The 24978-nt window shown below is 37.8% G+C and overlaps 4 protein-coding genes and 1 pseudogene across 7 annotated transcripts; 2 read left to right on the top strand and 3 right to left on the bottom strand.

Moving 5' to 3' along the window:
- Positions 1 to 4114: 4114 nt before the first annotated feature.
- Positions 4115 to 6529, bottom strand: LOC120189668 (putative pentatricopeptide repeat-containing protein At1g56570). The gene is made up of 2 exons (XM_039192892.1): positions 5894 to 6529; positions 4115 to 5716 (listed from the first exon to the last, which is right to left on the bottom strand). Exons 1-2 carry the CDS (start codon positions 6497 to 6499, stop codon positions 4508 to 4510), a joined length of 1815 nt encoding a protein of 604 aa, XP_039048823.1. The 5' UTR covers positions 6500 to 6529; the 3' UTR covers positions 4115 to 4507.
- Positions 6530 to 7326: 797 nt separating this feature from the next.
- On the bottom strand, positions 7327 to 24421 carry LOC120189671 (Golgi apparatus membrane protein-like protein ECHIDNA). Of its 4 annotated transcripts, none has more exons than XM_039192898.1 (8): positions 18339 to 18349; positions 17036 to 17040; positions 9625 to 9661; positions 8961 to 9017; positions 8663 to 8883; positions 8512 to 8571; positions 8306 to 8432; positions 7327 to 7586 (listed from the first exon to the last, which is right to left on the bottom strand). In XM_039192898.1, exons 4-8 carry the CDS (start codon positions 8983 to 8985, stop codon positions 7498 to 7500), a joined length of 522 nt encoding a protein of 173 aa, XP_039048829.1. In that variant the 5' UTR covers positions 8986 to 9017; positions 9625 to 9661; positions 17036 to 17040; positions 18339 to 18349; the 3' UTR covers positions 7327 to 7497. The 4 variants fall into 4 exon arrangements, with proteins under 4 accessions (XP_039048829.1, XP_039048827.1, XP_039048826.1 ...); XM_039192896.1 differs by having other exon boundaries at positions 8663 to 8866; positions 18339 to 18345; XM_039192895.1 differs by lacking the exons at positions 17036 to 17040; positions 18339 to 18349 and adding an exon at positions 24416 to 24421 and having other exon boundaries at positions 8663 to 8866; positions 9625 to 9709.
- On the top strand, positions 10839 to 13100 carry LOC120189669 (chloroplast stem-loop binding protein of 41 kDa b, chloroplastic-like). The gene is made up of 9 exons (XM_039192893.1): positions 10839 to 10975; positions 11258 to 11482; positions 11570 to 11660; positions 11734 to 11788; positions 11939 to 11999; positions 12088 to 12309; positions 12403 to 12519; positions 12588 to 12677; positions 12807 to 13100. The coding sequence occupies exons 1-9, from the start codon at positions 10874 to 10876 to the stop codon at positions 12984 to 12986; spliced, it is 1143 nt and encodes a 380-aa protein (XP_039048824.1). The 5' UTR covers positions 10839 to 10873; the 3' UTR covers positions 12987 to 13100.
- On the bottom strand, positions 13201 to 23992 carry LOC120189673 (annotated as a pseudogene).
- LOC120189670 (protein YIPF1 homolog) lies at positions 22281 to 22879 on the top strand. The gene has a single exon (XM_039192894.1). The coding sequence runs from the start codon at positions 22292 to 22294 to the stop codon at positions 22877 to 22879; it is 588 nt and encodes a 195-aa protein (XP_039048825.1). The 5' UTR covers positions 22281 to 22291.
- Positions 24422 to 24978: the final 557 nt, after the last annotated feature.

The raw sequence follows: 24978 nt of genomic DNA, 5'->3' as shown, positions 1-24978 counted from the left end.
TAATTAGGATGTGATAAGATCATAATTTAATAATGCATATTGACACTATTGTTGCTTTCAAGTACTGACTCAATGACATAATGTAACCGGAGAATATATTTATAAAAAACAACTCAAATGATTTTGTGATCAGATTTTATCATATCTCAGTCAACAAGTTAACGTTCAACTTAGACGACCGCCAATTTTTGACGAAAAATGATAAGTTGAACTATATGAATAGTTAAGCAACCATTTTTTAACTTTTAGTAGTTGGATGATTCCACAAAATAATATCCCATAGTCAAGGGACTATTTTATAATTTTTAATAGTTAGAGAACTCAACAAAATAATACCCCATAATCGGGGACCATTTGTATATTTTACCCATATAATTTTTACGTAAACTATATACAATATTTTGCTTGAAAATTATTTTATACTAGTATAGTAAGCTTTTAATTCCATTGATATGATTAAAATTATTGTCATTCTTCGAGCACCATGAATGTTAAGAATACTGTAAGCGTTCAATGTCAAATGATTAGAGTTATGTTTGAACAAACACTACCATAAACTTACCCTGAATTAAATAAAAAATAAGATATCAATTTTTTAATATATAAATAATTTTAAAAATAATTAATATATCTAAATCATAAAATTTGACAAATCATAACTTATACAATTCAACATCTACATACATGGTAGTTCTGTTGTACGACAACCTAATATAAGACTAAGGAAATGCGCTACAAGAAATGTTAATATTTTTTTAACATTTCCGGTAGAGTGTTACCTAAAATATTATTTTTGTCACCGAAAATATTAATTTCGCTACCTAAAATGAATATTAATTTCAGGTAAAGTCCTTTTCCCTCTTTACAGAAACAAGGGCTATAATTTGAAGACCAACAACCAGGGTTTGGATTTTTATTTATTTATTTATTTCCTATAACATGTCGAACAGGGCCAGTTCCAGGTCCTCCTAGCGTTAGAACCACATCTCCTGCATCACTTCTTAGCTTTGGATCTTTTGTAGTGCCATTAGCCGCTGAATGCCGAGAGCCACGACAGGATTCTGGCATGATGCACATCGTTGGTGACCGATAGGGCTTCAAGGGTTCAAAATTGGTCGAGTCTAGAAACGGCTGAGCGGCACCGGACTGGTGTGTTTTCGACAGACTTTGAGCGAGCATTGGCCCTCTCGGGACGAAACCCGACGACCCTAATGTTTGATCAAATAAAGTGATGGTAAGGACAAGTTTAACACACATATAGTAGGCTTTTCTAAAATAAAGAACATAAGGCTTACAGGTGCAAATAAGACCCCTCTATATATCTTCCCATTGGCACTTGCTGTCACCACTCATCAGGATACCCGAGTCGAATGCTCCGTCGACTTTACCATGAACTTCAGCGCCGAGCTGAGGTAAAAACGAAAACCCGGCAAAAGAACGAAACGAGTGGAAACATGTAGAACATGAAAAGAAATTCGATGGTGTATTCGGTACACCATGGAAATGCGGAATTTGTGGACCCTTACCATGTTGTGAATAGGCCCTGCTTCCGCAGCCGAGCATTGTGTTCCACTTCTTTGTCTGCTCGTATGAACACTGTGGATACATCGTTCCGGTTTTTGCAGGTTTTGAAATTCTCTTGTATATTGCGAATCTTATCGAGTTTTGTGGACCATATATCTGGTCTGATTATGGTTGTTTGAACCATTGTTAAGTTGACGATCGCTTTGAATCAAATGGAACTGCTTAAACAAGTTAAGGCCTTGGGAAGGAGCGGAATCCGGGGGCTTTAGTGCCAGGCCTTGTTCTTGATCAGAATGTGAAGGCGATGAATGCTGTGAGAGGGAAATCGAATGCTCTTCTTGCTCGAATCAACCTCCCCTGCCTTTGTATGGGCAGTTCTCCTCATCTTCGGGTTCGAAGTATCTAAAATGTAATGAAAATTTGAAATGATCGTATTCGAATCATCGAGTTGGCGAGCTATATATCAGATCCCCTGAGGTGAGGACCATGTCATAGTCCTAAGGTCCAAAACATGCAAATCATTCAAGTAATTCGCTCCGCCCTCGCCACTCCCTCCGAAAATCACCACCTTGTCTTCACCGATAAGTGTCGCGGTATGACTTTCACGAGGAGAAGGCGCGACACCGTTGCATTCTGCTCGTATCCACTCTTTCGAAGTAAGGTCCAGTATGTGAAGATCGTTCACCTTCTTGGATCCATTAGTACCCCCAAATACCATCATTTTCGTCCCTACAAGAACAACACCGTGACTGTCTCTAGGGCCAGGTCCCTGCCCTGTGGTTTCAAGTGTCTTCCACACCATTGTGTTGAGATTTAGCATGAGGATATCACCAAGATGTAGACCTCCGCAACACCCCTGCGACGGAAAAAAGCAATCGACTGATCCTCGTAGTTTCAGAAAGTGCAGCCACAAAAGGGAAAAAAGAAGTAGAGCATGGAAACCAGGGCGACGGACTCGAAGGCCGTGATGAGACTCCAAACGACGTCGTCGACGATCAAAAAGCTGAGAAGCGGCCACCCCATGAAACCCCATCTCCACCGCTGGATGGTGGAGTTGAATGGTAGGAGGTCCGACGCCACCCACCGGAAAGCTGACGTGGCCCATCTCCCCGCCATTAGCACACTAGCTGCACAGGTTGTAAGAACAAAAAAAGGGGATGAAGCCCTGGACTGCTAGAGGGATGGTTTTATAATGGTAAGATTAGTACTTGTAATGATGAAGCTTAACGGCTTCACATCGGATTAATGAAGGAAATTACAGGGACACATGCTGGTTGATTTATGGAATTGGGTCTGTTTATTGAAGGGTCAAATTGCTTGATTGGTCCCTACAATATGTACTTTTTGCAAATGTAGTACCGATTGCGGTCAACTATTACGTGATATTTGTTGAAACCAAATGATTTTGTTGTACCTTTATCATCTATTACTAAATTTTTGGGTTTAATAAAATAATAATTATTAATTAACAATTTTAGTAATTTTTATTAAAAAATTTAATAGATTAGATATTTATCTTCTATTAGTAAATGGTAATTTTTTTAACGAAATACTTTTTAAAGATAACTACTAAAAAATTATGAAAATTTTAATGAGTTGCTAACGAGATGCTCAACTCATTAAGCACCCTTAAAGACATAATATTTTCATAAAATATGATACAAAATTAAATGATCAATTATGTTGCATATGTCATAAGATATTAAAAGTATAATGAAAAATAAAGTTGCAGAGATTATATTTATAATTTAATTTTTTGGTACAAAAAAGTTTAGGTCAAGGGTGGTTCTCTCATCCAGGGTCAAGGCATACTTAAGATCCAACTGAGATTTACATAGGAATTTACATATTACTCACTAAGAGTGACGGTAGTAGGATTCGAACTTGACCTTACAAGCTCAAATTCTTGTATCATAACCGCTTGTGCCAACACTCGACTGGAGAGTTTATCCAAGCTTTAAAAGATCTCAAGCTTTAAGGCTATTTTTATATCTCAACATTCTAGATAATCTTCAACAATAAATTCATGTACGCTTTTATAAATTTAGTATTTTATTTTTAATGATTTAACGTAATAAATCTTATGTTAATTGAATTTAATTTCATATCTATCATGATTTAAGTTTATTAATATTATGAATAATTTAAGAATATTACAACAAAAATCATTGAAATGATAAATTGCCGGCGGACATTCACAATTTCGTTAGCCGGCAGCAATGCTTATGCGCCGGCAATGTTTTTGAAATGAGATCTAATTGCGGTTGGCTTAAGCTGAGCCTGAATGGGTTTAATCTAGTTTTAGTCCCTCGATAATATTGACATTTAAGATTTAGTCATTAAATTTTAATCTTTAATATGGAAATTCAATTAATCATATTCAACAGAAAGGAACTAAGAACAGAACGCCTTCTTCATTCCTGTTATCATCCTCTTCATCTCTAGCTGGTATCTTAGATCAAGATAAGTGCACAATTGTGCAAAATTAAAATTTTAATTGTACAATTAAATCAAGATTTCATGCGTATAAATTCATATATCGCATTGCTCATTGGATCAATATTCGAGTAAATTCGACATTCGCTTCTTTTCGTTTTCTTCCTCCTCTCCAGCACAGAAAGACAAAGAATCCATCCCTCTCAATGAACAAAATATTTTCTATTTTCTAACCTTGTAAGTTCCAATTCTGCCCACAAACAACCCCATTGGATCATATCTTAATTGATTCACCTCAGTTTCTTGAGCTTCACCTCTTCAAGATCATGTATAAAACAATCTAAAGCTGGCATATATTTTCCTTCCGGTTGAGTCTTAGCTCGGTTGACAAAGCTGCTGTTGAAACAACTTGATGGCTGTGAGTTCGAGCAATCTTAAGTGTGCAACATCCTCCAATTCATTTCGTCGGGGGTTAAGGAAGGCAAATCCGCAGCAACATTTGATCATATTCAGAAATTCACTTCAGCTTCTTCGGTTTCTCTGCTCTTCACGTCCCATCTTCGAGATCATGTATCAAACAATGTAAATCGGGCATATATCCTGCTTCTTTCATATGTAGAATAAGCAACTCTACGACCCCATGCGAACACTCGGTGTGAGAATCAACCTTATCACCAACAACAAAGCTGTAAACCTGATTTCTTACCTGAATCCAACTCCTTCCTGCCTCTTTTCTACTCCCGGTTCTTCTCATCAACTTCCTCGTTCTTGCGAATTCCCCCCACTTACCCTCGGCAGCATAGATATTTGACAAGATCACGTATGCCCCCACTTTATTTGGCCTCAAATCCAATACCTTCAATGCTGCTAGTTTTCCCATCTTTGTGAGCTTATGTGCCTTGCAAGCACCCAGAAGTGCACCCCAAACCGATTCATTAGGCTTAAATGGCATGCTCTTGATTAGTTCATAAGCCTCCTCAACTCTCCCACCACGGCCTAGCAAATCGACAACACACCCGTAAATCTCCTGATCCGGTTTGACGTTGTAAGTACTCATTGATTCGAAACACCTCAAGCCTTCATCTATTAGTCCAGCATGGCTGCAAGCACTAAGAACTGCCATAAACACTATCCTGTCGGGTCTAATTCCGGACAGGACCATCTCATCAAACAATTTAACTGCTTCTTTCCCACAACCATGTGCCCCATAACCAATCATCATAGAAGTCCATGACACCAAATTTCTATCAGACATTTCACTAAAGATTTTGTGTGAGTCGTCTATGCTTCCGCACTTGGCATACATGTCAATTAGGGCATTAGCCAACACCGGGTTCCCTTGAAGGCCTCTTCGAACAATGCCTGCATGAACCTGTTGCCCACAATTCAAAACCGCTGAATTCGCACAGGCAGCAATAATACTAGTAAATGTGAAGCAATTCGGTCTGAAGCCCTCTGATTCCATTTGTGAGAATAGCTTCAAGGACTCTTTAGAATCAAGTCTTCCATAACCAGCTATTAAGGTATTCCACGTTATAAGATCTTTTTCAGTCATCTCATGGAAGTATTCGTTTGCTTCGGATAAAAAACCACACCTGCAATACATGTCTAGCATAGAATTCATGACAGGAAGATTAGAACCGAGCCCGTTTTTAATGACAGCTGCGTGTATTTGCCTACCAAAAGTATACGAGCCTATAGTAGCACAAGCACTAATGGAAATTGAAAAACTATGGGGATTCAGCTCTGCTCCTTCCTGTTCACCAAACAAAGCAAACGAAATGAGAAACTTCAGCCTTTGTTTACTAAACTAGATGCTAAAGCATCGAATCTGGTGAACTGAAACTACCTAGGTAAAGTACAAAACGTTCAGTGCTAATGCAGAATAAATCGATATAAATTCATAAATTCCATGGTTAGATTGAACAATTACCAGTAACATTTCTCTGAAGACTTGAAGTCCACCATAGCCATCGCCCCGATGAGTGTAACCTGTGATCAAAGTAGTCCAAGTGACCATAGTTTTCTCTTTCATATCACGAAAAACCGAGCACGCATCCTCCATGCTAACGCAACACGTAGCATACATGTCCATAAGCGCATTGTCAACGTACAACGAACCCTCTAACCCAAGCTTCATAGCCATCCCATGAACCAAACCTCCACGCGCAAGACACCGCATGGATTTACAAGCCTTCAAGACATTAGATATAGTAAAAGCATTGGGGCTCTCCCCGTTATTCACCATCTCACAGAATAGAGTCCATCCTTGGACATAGTGGTTGCACGAAGTGTAGCCGGCAATCATGGCCGTCCACATAATCACATCTCTTTCAGGCATTTCGTCGAACAGAGCACGTGCGTCAGCTATCAAGCCCTGGCCAAAGAAGGATTTGATAACATTTGTGGCTAATATAGCAGACCCATTTGCTCCTTTCGTCGGGTTGGAAATGGGTATCTTTGATCTGGTGGTGTAGTTTTGGAGCCATTGTAGGGAGGGCTTGGTGTAAAGCGGGAATATTTTTCTGGCCGCGTACATTTATAGCAACGATAAAGAAGATGAAGCTAAAGTTTGTCATATTTATGTAAACCGAATAATAAATTGATTTAAATACCTATTTGATCCCTAATAATTTTATAATTATGTATTTCTTTCCAACTAGATCCATATTTTACTTGATAAACATGAGAATTATATATGTACATATATCAGGTTGGGTCAAGTGTGAAATTTTACTTTAGAACCGAGTTAAATTTCAGATCGAGTGAAACTTTTTTAAGTTCGAATCGGATGATGGATGGATATACTCAGACCATGTTCGAATGAACCAATAATTCGACCCGACCGATATCAATAGATAATGCATAAAAGGAAATACACGTAGGAATAGAGGGAAGGGAACCATATTTAACAACAAAATCGACCGTTATAACCGGAATGATATTTTAAAGATTCAATCAAAACGCTTCGAGAATCGACATAGAATCGATCTTATAGTTTGAAGACATACGATACAATTAACTCTTAAATGGTTTGACATAGGGTTTTAAATCACGGTCGCAGTCGCATTTTCGGTCATTTCGAATTTACCGTAATTGTGGCCGTCGCTGGTGCTATTGCGAGTGTAGCGGGTAACTCGGACGGCGGCGAAACCGCTATTTCACGAGCACTATCACGTTTTCGGACCGTGATTTAAAACCCTGTTTGACATTACCATTGTTTTTCACATTTCAAATCGCACTAAATAGAGAGCAAATACCAGAAGGAAAAAATGTTTTATCTCAGGGAAGATGGTATTTGTAGGTCATCACTGTTCCTTGCAAGTGAAGGAACATCATCACAAACTTTTAATGTGTAATTCAGTATACAAAGCAAAAGATGTACCATAGCCAAAAACAAAAATGGAATCTGTTTCGTTCTCGTACATATCGACTGCTTCATTTCGTTCTCGTGCACTAATATCGACTGTTTCATTTCGTTCTTGTACACTAATATCGACCGTTTCATTTCGTTCTGGTACACTAATATAGACTGTTTCATACAACACTAAAGGCTGATTGTATGGTGGAAGAAAATCTTGATCCAATGGTCTGGGTGGCAAACTGTTGAATCTGCTTCTTGGCATCTGAAAGCGACGACCAAACAAATATTTTACCGATAACATACGAGCTGAAAAAAAGAAAGCTGAAAAACGGGCAATAAAAAGAATCGAATATTCTGATGGATCACATGGTGCATTCTTTGGCACTCGAATCTTTGCACCTATGATCGTAATATCTGAGGTTCAACATCAATAATCTCTCAAAGTAAATGCAGGACAGAAACAGATCAAGTTCGAAACTAAAACCTACCACAGATCGAGAATACATGCAAAAACAAAAACAAATGTATGAATAATCATGTTCCGAACTTTTGGCCGGTTTATACCAAGCGGAATCACTACCCTGATGGCTGATATTATGCAAATCGATAACAAACATTCATGCAGCCAAATGACCGATAAAAAGTGGTATATGTTTTGCTTCTCTTTTAAACAATCATACAGGCTAGTAATGAACTTCTTGGAAAACCGATTTTGTACCGATCACAAATCTATCTCCCACCAAATATAATAGATTTAGACTCAGAAAATATTGTCTCGACTTAAAATTGTCTTGAATGTTAAATTATTCTCGACCAAGTTCTAAATAAGTAATAATCTGCAAGCCATTTCCTGGTATAATATGATGCCATACCATAATAATTTTTTTGTAAAACAATTCTTGAACGAATAGCTAGACTAAGGCTAAAAATCACACGATGTCGCATTCAACCAAGCACTGTAATTATAGTGAATAAACCTACCTTTGCGGCATTTGGTGAAGCCGACGATATTTGCAATGTTGAGAATCAAACAAACTCCGACAACGAGGAGATAATCAGCCTGAAACCTTATGAGAGAGAATACTCCAAGCACAATCCAGGCCACTGCCTGAAGAATTAATGAATTTGATCATTTGGGGCACAACCATATACCTATATCTACATAGTAAGCCATGGGATACACTTACTGAAAGGTAAAGGGTCCACCAAAATAGCCATGACTCTTTCTTGTTCATCTGGGCCAATGACTAAAACAGACAGCAACGACATAGAATTGAGAGACTTGATAATGTTAAATCTAAAAGATATATGTATGATTCGATTAAGCGAAGCGCTCACCTCTTGGTCAAGACATTCAAATCTCCAAACACTCTCACCGAGATCATTAATTTCGTTCCACCACCTCAAACCAACCAATATACGCCCACTGACATTCTTAACCACCCAAAAATCAAAAGCAGAAAGGAGGACAGTCACTACAAATATGATCACAAAGCTGTTGAAGAAGAGAGTGGAAAGGATGTAGAAGGCCAACGCCGCAGCCTGCAGTAAACAAGAAGCTAAACATCAATACGGAGAGCAGTGTATGAATCAGATTCACCGGATCGAGAAAATTAGATCCACGAAAACAGCCAACCTTGAAGAGAACATGAAAGAAACATGTCTTGGGGTTGGCATAATTTTCAACAGGTGGCTGCACAAAAAAAACGTAAATTTACAATCATTATAAAGAATCAAAACAACAGTACAGCACCCTAACCACCAACCGGGATGGACCGAGCACCCCAGGAAATTTCTAATTCTCATACTTTAGGTATTTTTTTTTCTCATTTCCTATTGATAACCTAATTTCGCACCCCTAAATGTCTAATATAAATTCCTAAATTCGCAGCCCTAATATACAATCCTGCGTTCGTCTCTTACCGCCAACCAAATAAACAGATGGATCTCGAGTTAATAACATTTCTATCTAGTTTTCAAGTTCACCATCTTTCTTCAACCAAAACATTGAGGCAACATAAAATTTGAAATCTTGGCAGTCCAAAATTGGATCTTGGGGTCTACTTTAAACAACCTAGAGTTGCTTACCAACATTTGTTTACAAATTGCCAGTTTTCATCTGTTTTATCATCAGCAAAACAAAAGGGTACCCTTCAAATCTCTAAAAACACTCGGATCTACCAGTTAACCAATCAAACCACAGCATCGTACTTAGAACAAGGAGTTACAAGATCAAGGAAATTTGATAAACTAGCAAAAATAAAAACTGAAAGAATTAAAAGAGAGATAGATCAACTCACCTGAGCGAAGTCCATTATGGGAATAAGCAAGAATTTGCTGAATTTACAGGGATTTAGTAAAAGAAATTGACTTCCTTTTCCCCTCCTAAAAACTCGAGGGATATTTTTTCTCGCAGGGGAAACCTCTCTCGGTTCTGATTCGGTTTTCTTCTGGTTATAGGTTCTGCTGAAATGAGGGATATTTACGGGAGAAGGCCCTTAATATTTTAGGAATTAATCGGTCTGTTCGGTTAACCGATTGAACCAAATTTTTAAAATTTCATGAACCGAATTTTTTTTCATTTTAACCGTTAACTGAACCAATTTTTTCGACAATAATTAACATACCCAAAAAATTCGGTTAGTCTGCCGGTTAACCGAAATTTTAAATAATATATATTAAATATTAAATATTTTCGACTAATTCGATTAATTCGGTCAGTTAATTCAGTTAAACCCGAACTTTAAAACTTCTAAAGCTATTAATATGTAAATAATATAAATAGTATATTAAATATTTAAAAATTTCAATTAATTCAGTTAATTAACCGAATTAACTGATAACTGAACTTTAAAAAAATCATTAATCGTTAACCGTTAACCGACAGATAAATAAATTTAACTGATCAAGTAACCTATAAAATTTCAGTTCAATCGATTTAATCGGTTAACTGAAATTTTGAATACCCATAATTCTCACATGTCTTTAAATTTACCACCAAATATTATGTTATAATCATGGAGCTTATTATACAAATTGACATATGAAGTTAACACTTTTTTTTGAAATTAGTATCTTTAATTTTTCTTGTTTCAAATTAATATTCAAATTTTAACTTTTTAGGGTCGAGTTCGGGTAAAAAAATATCCGACTTGACTCGACCCAAAAAATAATGTAATTATATCTTATATATTTAGAGATAATTATAATAATACCCTTCATTATATTATTATTATTTAATTATATCTTTATTTTTATCAAATAAAATTAATATTTTTTATAAATATATTTATTTTGAGTCGGGTTTTAAACTCGGATTTTAGATTAAAAAAATGGGTTGAATAGGAGTTGGGTAAAGTCGTTCTAAATCCGGATCGAGTTAAGTCGGAATTCATAGGGTGATAAAGAGTCTAATAGAATGAGAGGCTGTGGATGTAACCAAGGCTGTGGTGTGGATGGACGTTGTCTTATCCTCATCGTCTGTTGTAAGACCTTAGAGATGACCAATAAAACCTACCACTCAACCAAACCAAAGGAAAAGGCAAAGGCATGGCAAAGCTGGTGGTGTTGCAGCCAACAAAGCAGCCTCTCATCTCCCTCCTCTCCTCCTCTCTCTCCCACTTCAATGGCTCCAAGCTCTCCCAAATCCAGGTGACGACTACCTCAATTTACTTATATATACACACACACACACATACATACATACATGTTGATGGTAACAATATATGTTATGTCGATCGGAGACAGTTCACCTCTTCTGGTTTAGATAGAGGGTCACTGTCGGTAATGAATAATTCTTCCAGACTCAATTACCAACGACGACTCTTCGACCAAATCAGAAGGGGTGAAACCGTCTATATCCGACATAACATATATTGTTTCCATCAACAACACATATAGTTCTCTAGTGAAACTTGTTTCCTCTGGTTGCAGTACAAAAGGAAAGTCTGTCATCCAAAAGGAGCATTGCATGTTGTTGCAGCATCCGGCACCAAGAAAACCCTGATAATGGGCGGCACTCGGTTCATTGGTGTGTTTTTGTCTAGACTCCTAGTAAAGGAGGGTCACCAGGTTACTTTGTTTACTAGAGGTAAAGCGCCTGTTACACAGCAATTGCCTGGTGAATCAGACAGTGATTACTCTGATTTTAAGTCCGAGGTACATGATGTGCCTTGACAGCTTCTTCAATGATTGTGCTTCCAAGTTGACAATTTTAGACTAATGTGGGTGATTTTTGGTAACTAGATCTTGCATTTGAAAGGAGATAGACAGGACTTTGAGTTTGTCAAGTCCAGTCTTTCTGCCGAAGGCTACGATGTGGTGTACGACATAAACGGTACTCGTCTTCTGCGATTTGCTTTTCCATTAAGATAGATCTGTTCATCGAACCTCTTTGTTATGACTTTCAGGACGAGAGGCGGCCGAAGTTGAACCCATACTGGATGCACTCCCGAATCTAGAGCAGTAAGCTTTAAAACCATTGTTTTGTTGCAGCTAGCTAGCAACTCAATATATCGGTTTATATGTCTAGAACCGGTGTCGAAACGTTGACGACACCTTATTCTTCATGACTGCATTTTGTTCTGCTACATTAACTACTCTGCTAATTCTCAGGTTCATATACTGCTCCTCAGCTGGTGTTTACCTCAAATCTGATATTTTACCACATTGTGAGGTATGGATCGTCAATTTCATTCATGTTTCATTGACATTTGTTGTATGTATGTATAATCTCTTCTAACTCGGTGGTGACCTGGAGATAGGTTGATGCAGTCGATCCGAAAAGTAGGCACAAGGGAAAACTTAATACCGAGAGCTTACTCGAGGCGAGGGGTGTTAACTGGACATCTTTGAGGCCTGTCTACATTTACGGACCTTTGAATTATAATCCGGTCGAAGAATGGTTCTTCCACCGTTTGAAAGCCGGTCGCCCTATTCCGATTCCCAACTCCGGAGTGCAAATAACCCAACTCGGTCATGTCAAGGTTAGTGGAACCACAACACTGCTACACATGCCGGTATCAGCTATTTAGGCTGCAAATAGAAATTTATCCCTCGCAATATTGGTGAAACTCCAGGACTTGGCAACAGCTTTTGTCCAGGTTCTCGGTAACGAAAAAGCCAGCAAGCAGGTTTTCAACATTTCCGGCGAAAAGTACGTCACTTTCGACGGATTAGCAAAGGCGTGCGCCAAGGTAATTGGAACCTTTTTTCCATTGAGAAGATAAGAGATTCATTACTGAAGTCGTCGTTCTTCATCCAGGCTGGTGGATTTCCTGAACCCGAGATCATTCACTACAACCCGAAGGAGTTCGACTTCGGTAAAAAGAAGGCATTCCCATTCAGGGATCAGGTAACTCTCTTAACACAAATTTCACTCAAACTTTAGACAAAATCATATAAAGAAATTGAGAGACGTTACAGTAATCTAAATAAATGTATGATATCATAATCACTTTGTTCATATTTCCATATATTGCAGCATTTCTTTGCATCAGTTGAGAAAGCAAAGCATGTGCTGGGATGGAAACCGGAATTCGACCTGGTGGAAGGGCTCGCAGACTCTTACAACCTGGATTTCGGAAGGGGAACGTACAGGAAGGAGGCCGACTTTACGACTGATGACATGATTCTGAACAAAAGTTTTGCTCTACAGTCATAGACAATTTGTCTCGAAATCACTTTTAAATTTTTCGCCTTTTCGAGTTGGCATATAAAATAACTAAGCAAAATGGTTCTATCTCATGTTAATATAAGCTACATTTACTGTCTTTAATCAATTTGGAATGTGGAATTGCAGCCATTCATGCACATGCAATAGCATCAGTCCCTTTCTGGCATATCTAACCTTCTAAGGCATACTATTGGAAATGAAAACGCTACACTTGAATCATAACAAACACAAACAATCTAATAGAACAGTATTGTTTAAATATGTCGACAACACAGGAGTCCGAGTCGAGGCACAGATACTGCACCAGAATGAATGAATCTATGGGATTTGCCGTTTTCGCATGGCGGGAAAATCAAACAAACAGATGCATAACACTCTTGTTTCACATGATATACACGGTAAAAGTTTTCAGCTACCATTTGGATGAGTGGCTATGGAACGAGACAAGTCAGCGATTTTGTTGCCTTTTTCAGTCATCAGCCCATCGAACCCCATGTTTAGCTGAAAGATAGTACGAACCAACCGGACCTCTACCTCCGAGCTCGTAGAGCTCCGGTGCCATATTATTCTGGTCTATCCATTGCAGAACAGGCGTGATAATGCTCCAAGCAGCTGCAAGCTCATCACTTCTCAAGAAGAGATGGTTATCACCATCAATGACATCAAGCAGAAGATGCTCATACGAATCAGGCACCTCGACGGTATACCTTTAGTATGAATAAAAAATCGTAAGCGTAAAAGGGGCGTGCAAGTTGATGTCAGTGTCGAAAGTTAACAAGAGAAGTGTGCTCACTTGTCCTTATACAGCAAATTTAACTCAGAAGAATCTAACTGCAACCCTAACCCTGGGATTTTGTTGTTGATTTTCACTAGGATAGCCTCATCAGGTTCGTCACGTAAAATCAACTCATTAGTGGAAAGGTCGGTACTATGTCCGATGCGCTCACGATAGAGATTTCCGGGAACCGAATTAAATTGTATACGTATCTCTAATCTGCATTACATAAGCTAATGTACTTGGTGAGCAAGTTAAAAAGTCGTTATATATTCACAGATCTTGCCTGTGTTTGATGAGTCCAACACCAGCTTTGATCATGAATGGTACACCATCCCAACGTGCATTATCGATGTATAAGGCAGCAGCAAAAAAGGTAGGGGTCCTGCTGCTCAAGCTCACATCGACCTTGTCTCGAGAAGTAGCTTTATACTGACCGAGAATCACATCACTGGGTTCCAATTCCCGAATTGATCGGAGAACCTTAACCTGGAAGGAAGCTTCTCATTGAAAAATGCTAGGAGCTTTGAAATCGTGTTTCTCACACGAGAAAATATCAGTACCTTTTCATTTCGAATATCTTCACCGTCAAGACTTATAGGTGGTTCCATGGCTAGCAATGCTATTGTCTGGAGCATGCGACTGTGAACAATGTCCCGGATGACTCCATAACCATCAAAATACCTTCCTCTTGGCATACTCAAGTCCTCTGATAAAACCACCTGCAAAAGAACGACACAAAGAAGTAAGAAGCAGGCGGCGAGTTCCTAAAAGCAAATTTAGAGTACAAGAATTTGTAACATCAAAAAGCTTACCTGCACATTGCGGATGTATGTCCGACTCCATAATGGCTCAAAAACTAGATTTGAAAACCGTAATACGGTGAGGTTTTCGATGAGGTTCCTCCCAAGGAGATGGTCTATCCTGCAATAAGATAGACTTAAATTGTTGTAATGGAAACATATAAATTGTGTGATGTATTGAACCGTTTGACAACATAGAAGGGCCAAAAAGCATGCTTGTCCACCTGTAAATTTGCTTCTCCTCATACTTAGAGAAGGGATTTCGTAAACAGTTGAGAAGATCCAGCGTCGAATCCAAACGGTTTCTCGATTATTATACGATTCCAACCCTTCTTCGTTTGTGCATTATCGGCAAGAGATGAAGCAACGTCCTGAAGCGCTTCATGTGGAATGGAAAGATAGAATATCCTGTTTGCCCGATAGCCCCCCTGAAGTAGGTAAGCTGTTAATTATCAACTCAAAAGCATCAACTTTGAACATTAGAGTTGAAAACTTCCGGTTTTCGGCATTGCTTACTTCGATCTGCTCCATTCGAGAATTCAGCTGGGACATTCCTTCTTTGTTGTCATAACCTCCATTAAGGTAGTATGTTCTACTAAGAAACGCATTCATCTTGTCCCCACAGTCTCGCCTGACAGAGGGAATTACAAGAAAGAGATTAGGATCCGAACACCTTTACATATGTATACCTATACATAAAATAAGCAAACGCAACTATGGTTTTCTGAACTCTAACAGTCAATACACATTGGAAAAATTCTCGACGAGAAATCGGTTTGTTGAAATCCAAAACAAGTTTGCAGGCTTTAGTGCCAAACACCATCTTTAGACAATAAGCAATTAGTTTTAAAAACCTACTTACATGGAATAAACTTCATAATGCAGCTCTAGAAAGCAAATTCCATTATAGAAACTGAATCTTTATAGTAATCAATAAAAGGTTAAGAATTGAAGACAAGGATTTCAGAGGGGGCATGTTGTAACATGAGCGACGTACTGATGATCAATGCGGCAAGTCAAAGTTGAAGCGATGAGGGATCTCAACTCTTCATCAGTCAAATCCTTTCTGGAATAACCGAAGATACCGACATTCTGCAGTCAAGTAAAAGGATAAACTGAAGAATGAGAAACACCAATCACAGTTACTTTGTGCAATGGGAAAGAACTACCTATGTCCTAATGATGTGATAAAAATAAAGTCTGCAAGAAGACAAATGAGGCATTTGATATTAGAGTAGAACTACCTCCGGAAGAAAACCGCTGTAATATAGAGCAAATAATGCCGGAAAAATCTTCTTCTTGGCCAGCTCACCGGTAGCTCTGATAACAGCAATGCATAAAGAAGGTCTTCCATGATTATTATCAACATTCAAATTCGAGGAACTTGTTCCGACAGGAGGCAAAGTACTTTTCTTTGGTTGTGAAGTTGTTCTCGTCTGTTCTTCGGCAGAACCTACAAATGTCAAAAGAACCACAAAGGGACTAATATGATGAAAAAGAAATCAAATCCAAGAAAATTGATTAACAAAATGTATCTTTTCTTTTCTTTTCCAACCGTTGGACAAGGATATAGTTGATGCTGCTTCCGAATATTGTTCACCGTTCTTTGAAGGACTCTCTGACTATCTTTGTCTTGATTTCTTATTCCCTTCAACTCATGGGTGGGTACATATTGCCGACGGTTCAGCCTCTTAAGTATCCGTAGCTTCAAACCACGAAACCTCCCGCAGAAACTGCTGGCTCCTCCATGGAGCACAAACCGACTACCTCTCGACAATCGGAATTCGTTGGCTGCACCCTACATATACCATAAATAACTCACTGGATGTACTCCTACATACTAAAATCTGTTCTCTAACCCAAAAAGGACAGATTAAAAATAAACCCATTGACCTGCAATTCTCAAGACATGTCATAGGGACCAACTGTGTAATCTTAAGCACTTCCATTTACATGTACATAAAGACTATCGCCGGAGGCAATTCGCCCACACGCTTACAAAGACTATCGCCGGAGAGACTCTCCCATAAAGGAAGTCCTCCGGCCAACCATAAACTTCTGATAAGATCTTACTATAAACCCAAGAGATTTGTCAAGACCAAATCCACTAAATCCTGGCTGCATTTATTCGCCTTGTTGGCTTACGAATAACAATGACGATTCTAGTCCTGACACTAGCATAAACCCGATGGAGGGTATTCTTATTCGAATTATAGCTCACAATTCTTTCCTACATCTCTAACATCAATATTACTGGTCGGCCACCGGTTAATTACCGACTCTCCGCCCAAATCAGAAGGGATAAATAACCACAACCGATATACTCTATTTGTTCCATCAACAAGGATAAGGTTCTATCAATCCTAAAGTTCGATCCTTTATGTTTAATATGACCTCTCTGTTAGAGTTTGTTATGGTTTGTTATTAGTTGTTATTAGTTTGTTATAGTTGTTGGTTACTTGGGCTATATAAGCCACACTTATATTAGATTGTAGGCAGAGTACTTTCTTCAATGATCAATAAAATCTTTATTCTGTCATCTCTCTATCTTTAAGTTTCCTCCTCATTCATTTGAGCTTTCATCATTTTCAGCCTCCATGGCAGCATTCACACATGGTATCATTCGTCGGTGATCCTGCGACCATCTTTATTCCGCTTGCGTTTGTTGTTGTTTTCTTTCTAAACACCGATCAGTAACCGAATCCTCAACCACCGTCATTCTCTATTCACCTTCCGTTTGTTTTTTGTTTTCTTCATCGAAAATCCTTTGTTACCATGGGTCATATTCACAGTCACGGTAAAGGTATTTCTGCCTCAGCTCTGCCTTATAAGAGAACCCCACCAAGTTGGCTCAAGATCTATTCTCAAGATGCTGAGGAAAACATTTGCAAGTTCGCAAAGAAGGGCTTGACCCCATCTTAGATTGGTGTCATTCTTAGTGATTCTCATGGTATTGCTCAAGTTAAGAGCATTACTGGAAACAAGATCTTGCGTATCCTTAAGGCCCACGGTCTTGCCCCTGAAATTCTTGAGGATTTGTATCACCTCATCAAGAAGGCCGTTGCTTCCGATTTACGGCAAAGCGCATCGTTTTCCCCAATTTTTCTTCAAGAAAATCATACTTTCTGTTCATTTCTCGATTCGATCTGTAACCCCCTCAGACCGATGCGGGTAACCCGATCCGATCTGGAGTGTCACATTAGGGCCACCGGAGCGACCCACTGTAAAAATAGAGAAAAATTTAAAACTTTTCTTAAAACATGTAACGTATAAAATCATTTATTAGTATTCAGAAATAAAACAGATTTTCAGACTCGTATATAAAACAAAATACAATTACATGTCCCCTAATCACATGTATCATACTCTGAAAACAACGCCGGAAGAACTCCCTTACTGATGTCGATAGTTGCACTGATACAATTCTTTTAACCTGCAATGTTGAGTAATAGAGTGAGCTTCAGAAAGCTCAGTAATACAGAACTACCAGATGATGCTACGTGACATGTAGATAAATGGAAAGCCATATAATTTCCTTATTGAATCATACGTATACTAGTTTGTGGAATAATTTAGGGTTCCCTTAGAAGTTCATTGAGTAGAAGCCATGAATCTCAGTTCATAAGAAACCTTTCAAAGTATGACATTTTCAGGAGATCGAATAGGATGTCTAGTGTGTTCCAACAGTATAATAAAATCATAATAGGTACCCTTATCAAATGATAGTTTAGTAAATCTCATAAAATCATAATGAAATTTAACTTTTGAAACTTGTAGTTTAAACCATTCTCTTGTACACCATCCGCAGCTCCTAGAACTGCGTCCATAGGGCTTACCTTAAGCATATAGCGAAAAGGAAGCTAACATAAGGATAGGCTTTGGGGCCTGTATCCTTAAGTCCATAAGTCCATAGGGCTTACCCTAAGTACAAAGCAAAAGGGAGCCAACCTAATGGAACATCTTGGGGCCCGTGAGCCTACCTAAGAGTCACATTAGGTCCGTCAAAGTTTTTCAGCTTGATCAGAGCTGTACTTTATAAATCCGTATCAAAAATACAATTGCACCGTGACATAAATTCCATAAATCCATATACATGGTAATCAAATACCAGTTCAAACCAAAAATCAGATAGTCGTCTTAATCCATAAAACATCACAATAAATTGGTGCATCAATAAAACAGGAGCCATAGAATTCAGTGTACCACATTTTAAAACAAATAAAATAGTTCAGTAATAAATAGGGAACACGCTAGAGAATCCAAGTATTTTCAGAGGCCATTGTAGTTATCATTATGGATAACATGAAACTTATGAAATTTGATCGAATTCCAGGAACAAGGTCCTATTGAGGAGAATCGATTACTAACCGATCTAGCCAGACATTTAAGGTTGATACATTAGAATCCCACTATATTTTCGTGTGCATTAGGAAAACGTTTAGGAACCTTTATACATAATAATTCTAAATTCAGATTTACTGCGAGTGATTCCATTACCCAAATAATCAGGGGTATTCAGGAATATACTTTGAATTCATAGGATTTCAGCCCAATTGAACCAAATGAGGTATTCAGAATCTTTTCCTTCTGCGTTACTTGCTTTTTCAAACATGATCGAAGTGATTTTAGATGAAATATAGAATCAAAGATTCAATTCATTTACAATCTACGACTATCGATTATATTATCAAACAACTCGAGTTACACAACTCCCAAACTGATGCATGTCAACAAGTCAATTCATTATCCTTCCAGTGTATTCACTCTTTAATACCATAATGCAGATCCATAGATCATCCCTTTAATCATCACAAAATAAATCTTCCAACGGTCTTTATTTCATTTCCACGTTTCAACAATATCAGGAAATACTGACGTACTTGATCCATGGCTCATAACCCATAAGGACAATTCATCATGTAAGTTCAACAGTGTTTCCAAACTCATCCAATGACCTATTTAATCCTCAGTCATTGATGTTACTTAGTTCGTTTAGTAAGTAAGTCTATCCCGATTACTTTAAAGTTTTCCAGAATAATTCAGACGTTTCTGAATTTCAAATACACGTTGTACTTCATTTCAGTTCAATTTATTCATATAATAAAGTCATTCTGGTATTCGTGGTTGATTTGACTCACAAATACCCACTTATTAGTACTGTATGCGCTCTAGAGTTGAGCTGAGCCAAGTACTTCCAGAATTATCATCGATCCAAATTTAAGAAGATGAACAAACATTCAAGTGGTACTTATATCATTCAGGTAATGATATAGCACTAACGTTGGTCGATCACTTAAGCTGCGTTCCGTAACTTTTAAGAGCAGTACAACATCCATGTTCATTTGAATTCCTTAATTAATCCAAGACATTTACTTATTCTAGGCCAATAGGGTATTTTGGTCATTTTAGTGCTCAATATTTTTCTATTCATTTCAAAGCATGAGCATATCCATTCATTCCTGAGCTTGGTGACATTCTTGAGTCATTTCTATTCCAGGGGTATTTTGGTCATTTTACAAATCTAGAATATTTCAATCATTTCCTTCCTTTCGCTCTTATTATTTAATTCAAACTTATCATTTATGTCAGTCCCTTTAAACTATTCTGACAAAATATCACCATCGATAAGTTATTATTCTTCACGTACTTACTCAAGTCAGAGATTTCCAAGTTAAATGCCTTCTCAGATGTTACTAACGGATTATCAGAATTTTCCATACAAAAATAGGATCTCAATAATCAAATCAGTAATTTATCGGTTTAAAAACAAATTCTCATGTTACTTCCTCATTCAGAGTCAACTTGGACTATTTTTACCTCTCAAGGGCATTTTCGTAATTTCTTAATCAGATAATTTTGGTATTAACTCTTAACGAAAATGATTATACTTTAGAGATCCAATGGTTAATTGTTTTTCCGAACATTCTTTGATCTTGAAATGATTCCTTCACAAACTCTCCTAGGATTAAAACCGGTTATCCATAATTTCCAAATAAAACTAACATTTCTTATGCACATCAGTAGTTATATCGGATCAATATGTCTTTTCAGAGTTATTAACCAACTTCCAGGGACAATTCTTGTCATCCTACAACATAAGGGTATTTTCGTAATTTTACCCTACCGGAATATTCTCATAATTTCCCATCCAAGTACTTTTAACATTTAACCTATGATGATATAAAATATAATTTACAAATCCATGTTTGATTTCTTTATCACTAATCACAAACTTGTAATTTAATTCTAACAATCTTTCAATCTCTTATATTAGTCATTCGATCCATATTCAGTTACCGAATTTCTACCACATTCATATCGAGTGTATAAATTAACCAACTCCACAAAAGTGACCAATATTATCTTATTCATGCATTTACCAATATTAGCATGTTTCATAAAGCATAAAGAGGTAGTAAAGTATTACCTCGATTTCCGTGCAATACTGATCGACCATAAAAATTATATTCGAACGCCTTTGATCTTCAATTCAACTTCCAATAATTCCTCAGATACATATCAACATAAATTATATAAAAAACGGAGCTTAATTACTATAAACGGATCGAATAGGGTGCTAAATCAGTGAAAACCAGCTTACCGGGTTCGAATTTGGCGAAACGGACTTCGGATTCGGATTCAGGACATCGAAAGCATAAAATATGACTTTTGGAAAATTTGGAATTTTCGGTCAAAATCAAAGTCAACGGGTTTGACCGGAAATTTCTAGGTCTTCGGGTTCGAATTTCAAAAACCAGACTGCGAAATCGGATTTGGAACGTCGAAAAATGACAGGATAGGTATACTCGGTCAAAGTCAAAGGTCGTTTAATTCCCGGTCAAAGCCAGTCAAAGTTTTGGTCAACAGTGGTCAACGCCGGTCAACGGTCAACGGGTCGGGTTGGGTCAATGGGTTGGGTCAGGTCGGGTTGTGCCCGGTCAAACCGGTCAACTCTACTCTAAACCTGGTCAAACCGGTCATTTGGACCATCCCCACGCGCAGTGACGGCGCGTGGGGGCCCCTTCCGGCTGCCTAAAAATCATGGAAAATTTCATAAAAATTATTTTGAGCGATTCCGAGATACTTACAAAGCTCGGTTCACAATTTTGAACGGCGGAGAGCTCGATTTCAACGAATCAGAAACTTTGAACGCTTTACCTCCTCACGCACCGCCGTCGACGGAGACCAAGGATGACACCGGCGGACTCGGAACGATGCAAGGAACACGATGGTGCGGGAGGTGTCGTAAACGGATGCTCGGATCGTCGTGAATCGATGAAAAATCAATTAAAATCGAGTTATTACCGACGATACTTCCGACTGAAATTAACGACGAACGGTGACGATTCACGATGAAAGGTTTGAGGGGTTTTGTTCCTCGCTCGACAATGAACACGATGGTGGTTTCGGCTCGTCGATCGGATATCAGACGGCGAGTGGATTGGAGTTGAAAGAGGGGTTGAGGGGAAGAGAAAAATTGGAAACATACTGGAAACTAGGTATGGCAAATGGGGTTTATAATTCATCCCATAATAAAAATGGGTAAACAATGAGTTTAGTCACTGAACTTCCTGCACTTCTTAAAACAGTCTGTCAACTTTGAAATTTTACAATTTAATCCACTATTTCTTTCAAAATATCAATTAAATCCACCACTTTATAATTTCTTAAATTTAACCCCTAAATTGGGGTGTTAAACGATCTCTTATTTTGCAATGGATGATTCATCGTCGTATTCAAATCTTCCAACCAGACATTTACTCGGCTCAGTTCCATCTGTTATAAATGAAGAAAAGAAGGCCTCATTTGCAGTACCTGAAGCGAATATTCAATATTTCCCTCCGAATAATGGCAGTGGAGGAAGTAGAGGTCGAGGTTATCAAACTCTTGAAGCTCCAACTGGAAGCCTTGAACAACATCCACCAAACAACTGGAAGGGAGTGTTTAATATCTCATCATACACACAATATTTTAACGTGGATACAGATGTTGTGATAAACAGACTGATCAGTTCGTTTTATCCTACTGGTAGAGATTTTTTCAGCAAGATTGATACTAACCCTAATTTGTATGGGCATATTTGGATCACAACTACATTGGTCTTCATGCTTTCTTCCTTTGGAAACTTTGCCACATACCTTATGAAAAATCATACCGATGGCACTACTTCTTGGAGCTTTGATGTTGGCTATGTAAATGTAGCAGCTTCTGGAATCTATGGTTATGCAATTGTGGTGCCACTGGCATTTTACTTCTTGCTTCAATATCTGGGTTCAAATGCTAGCCTTATACGTTTTTGGTGATTTGGATCGCTACTATTCATGTTATTCGTTTGTATTGTGATTTTGCTGCTATAAATTGTTGATGGTTTGATTTTAAGGTGACCATTGAGTGGTTCAGTTGGTGCATCTACTGTTTTGTTGGTTATGCATTTTTCCGTTCGGTTCTCCAATCATACAACAGCTTTAAGGTGTTCATAGAGTATCGTTCATCACTTGTTACTTATTCTCCAAAGTTTGACATGGAACTTTGAGGCTTAACAGCCAAGTTACCATAGAAGAAAATCTCTGGGGAGGGTTAAGAGTTTAACAGTCTTGCCTTCCTTAACCAGACAAAATAGGATGTTTTCTTGCCCAAGAGAGGCTACAGATTGCATCCGGGAGCTCGTAGCTTAACCGCCTTGCTTCCTGCAAAAAGAAAGTCCCAATAAGTGAAGAGGAAGAATAGTGAAGATGAAAAACAACTCTTGAAAAGAAGAAGAAGAAAAGCTGAGGAAAGTTGAAGAAAGAAGATGTTTTAGGTGAAAGAGAATTTGTCCGGTAAATTGTTCATCTAGACGGCAAGACGGTTGAATTCCAGCTTATTAAGTTTGCACTCTTTGTTTGATCAACTTTCTAATAGCAAGTTCATTTAAAAGAAAATTAAAAGGTGGAAAAGTAGAGTGAATGTTAGAGTTTGTTTTGGTTTGTTATTAGCTTGTTATTAGTTGTTATTAGTTTGTTGTAGTTGTTGGTTACTTGGGCTATATAAGCCACACTTATATTAGATTGTAGGCAGAGTACTTCCTTCAATGATCAATAAAATCTTCATTCTGTCATCTCTCTATCTTTAAGTTTCCTCCTCCTTCATTTGAGCTTTCATCATTTTCAGCCTCCATGGAAGCATTCTCATACTCTCCGATCACAACAACTGAACCCTCAACAAATCTACAGATTCTCAATCAACAAATGAAATTTGTACAAGGCAATCTATAAACTTTCAATCAGAAATCAGAATTGCATACATGAGATGAGGTATGATAGAAGCTTACAGGGAACAGAGAAATGGATGAAGCGATTGAAGATTCTGGGAAAGTGAGCGAGAAACGTGAAACCGGAACATGCATCCTTGTTGTTTTGAGTTTGTAACTCGTAGTAGAGTAGATAAAACTCTATACATGTACTTGATCGAAGTGAAGCAAAAGGTAGAAGATGAGTGCAGCTGAGGTAGAGTAGTTTTGGTTGCAGAAGATAAAAGAAGAAGAGCCCGAGAAGGAAGTGGGCAGTAAAATCAAGTCCAAGGGTTAAATAATATGTTTATTGTTGATGTTCTTTGTCGTGTTCTTCCATATCTTTACTCATTGTTTGTCAAAGGAAGAAGAAAAAACATCACTTTCAGTTGTGGGATTGTGGTTGCATAGAAATGGGTAAATTACCTAATTGGTCACTTTTATTTCTTAATTGGTCATTTTTTGTCATCGAATTTTAAAAAGTAATATTTCACTTATATTGTTCATTTAATATATTAGTAAAATGGGTTATTTTTAAATTTACTCAATAAATTTTAGATAAATTATCAACTTAACTCCTAAATCTAACCAAAATCATCTACCACCGATCGTCGGATCAACGACTGTTGGACCTAAATTTTTATTTCATTTAATTTTTACACCATGAACATAAATCAGACGAATGTTTCATAAAAATAATTTCAAACTCCATAAATTTAATAACATCATCAAACTAACAACATTTTACGTTCCATGTCATATTCGAACCCAAAACCTCTAAAAATAACAATAATCACTTTAATCACCGTGAGAGCTTGATTTGTGTTGGTATTACAGATAAGACATGAAAATAAACACTGATATTTCCTTCTCTAGGTCGACCATTACATACAAGAAAACATGTGAAAGTAGGCATAAGTTGGTCTCCATCATCTGCCATGGACGTTACAGTCTCTACAAATATATAGAAGTGGGAAGATCATATCTAAATCTGTCAGCTTTTACAACACAAAAGTGACTCAACAACATAGCATGCATGCAACTACAATCAACTGCATACATAAACAAAACATCATGGCATAATACATTTTTGCTTCAAAACCACGATCCCAGATATGGACATTGCTTTCTTGC

Source organism: Hibiscus syriacus, unplaced genomic scaffold, assembly GCF_006381635.1.
Source record: "Hibiscus syriacus cultivar Baekdansim isolate YM2019G1 unplaced genomic scaffold, ASM638163v2 tig00116958_pilon, whole genome shotgun sequence".
NCBI classification, from domain to species: domain Eukaryota; kingdom Viridiplantae; phylum Streptophyta; class Magnoliopsida; order Malvales; family Malvaceae; genus Hibiscus; species Hibiscus syriacus.
Note: the sequence above shows the minus strand (reverse complement) of the source record. Positions and strands in the feature narration are given on the sequence as shown.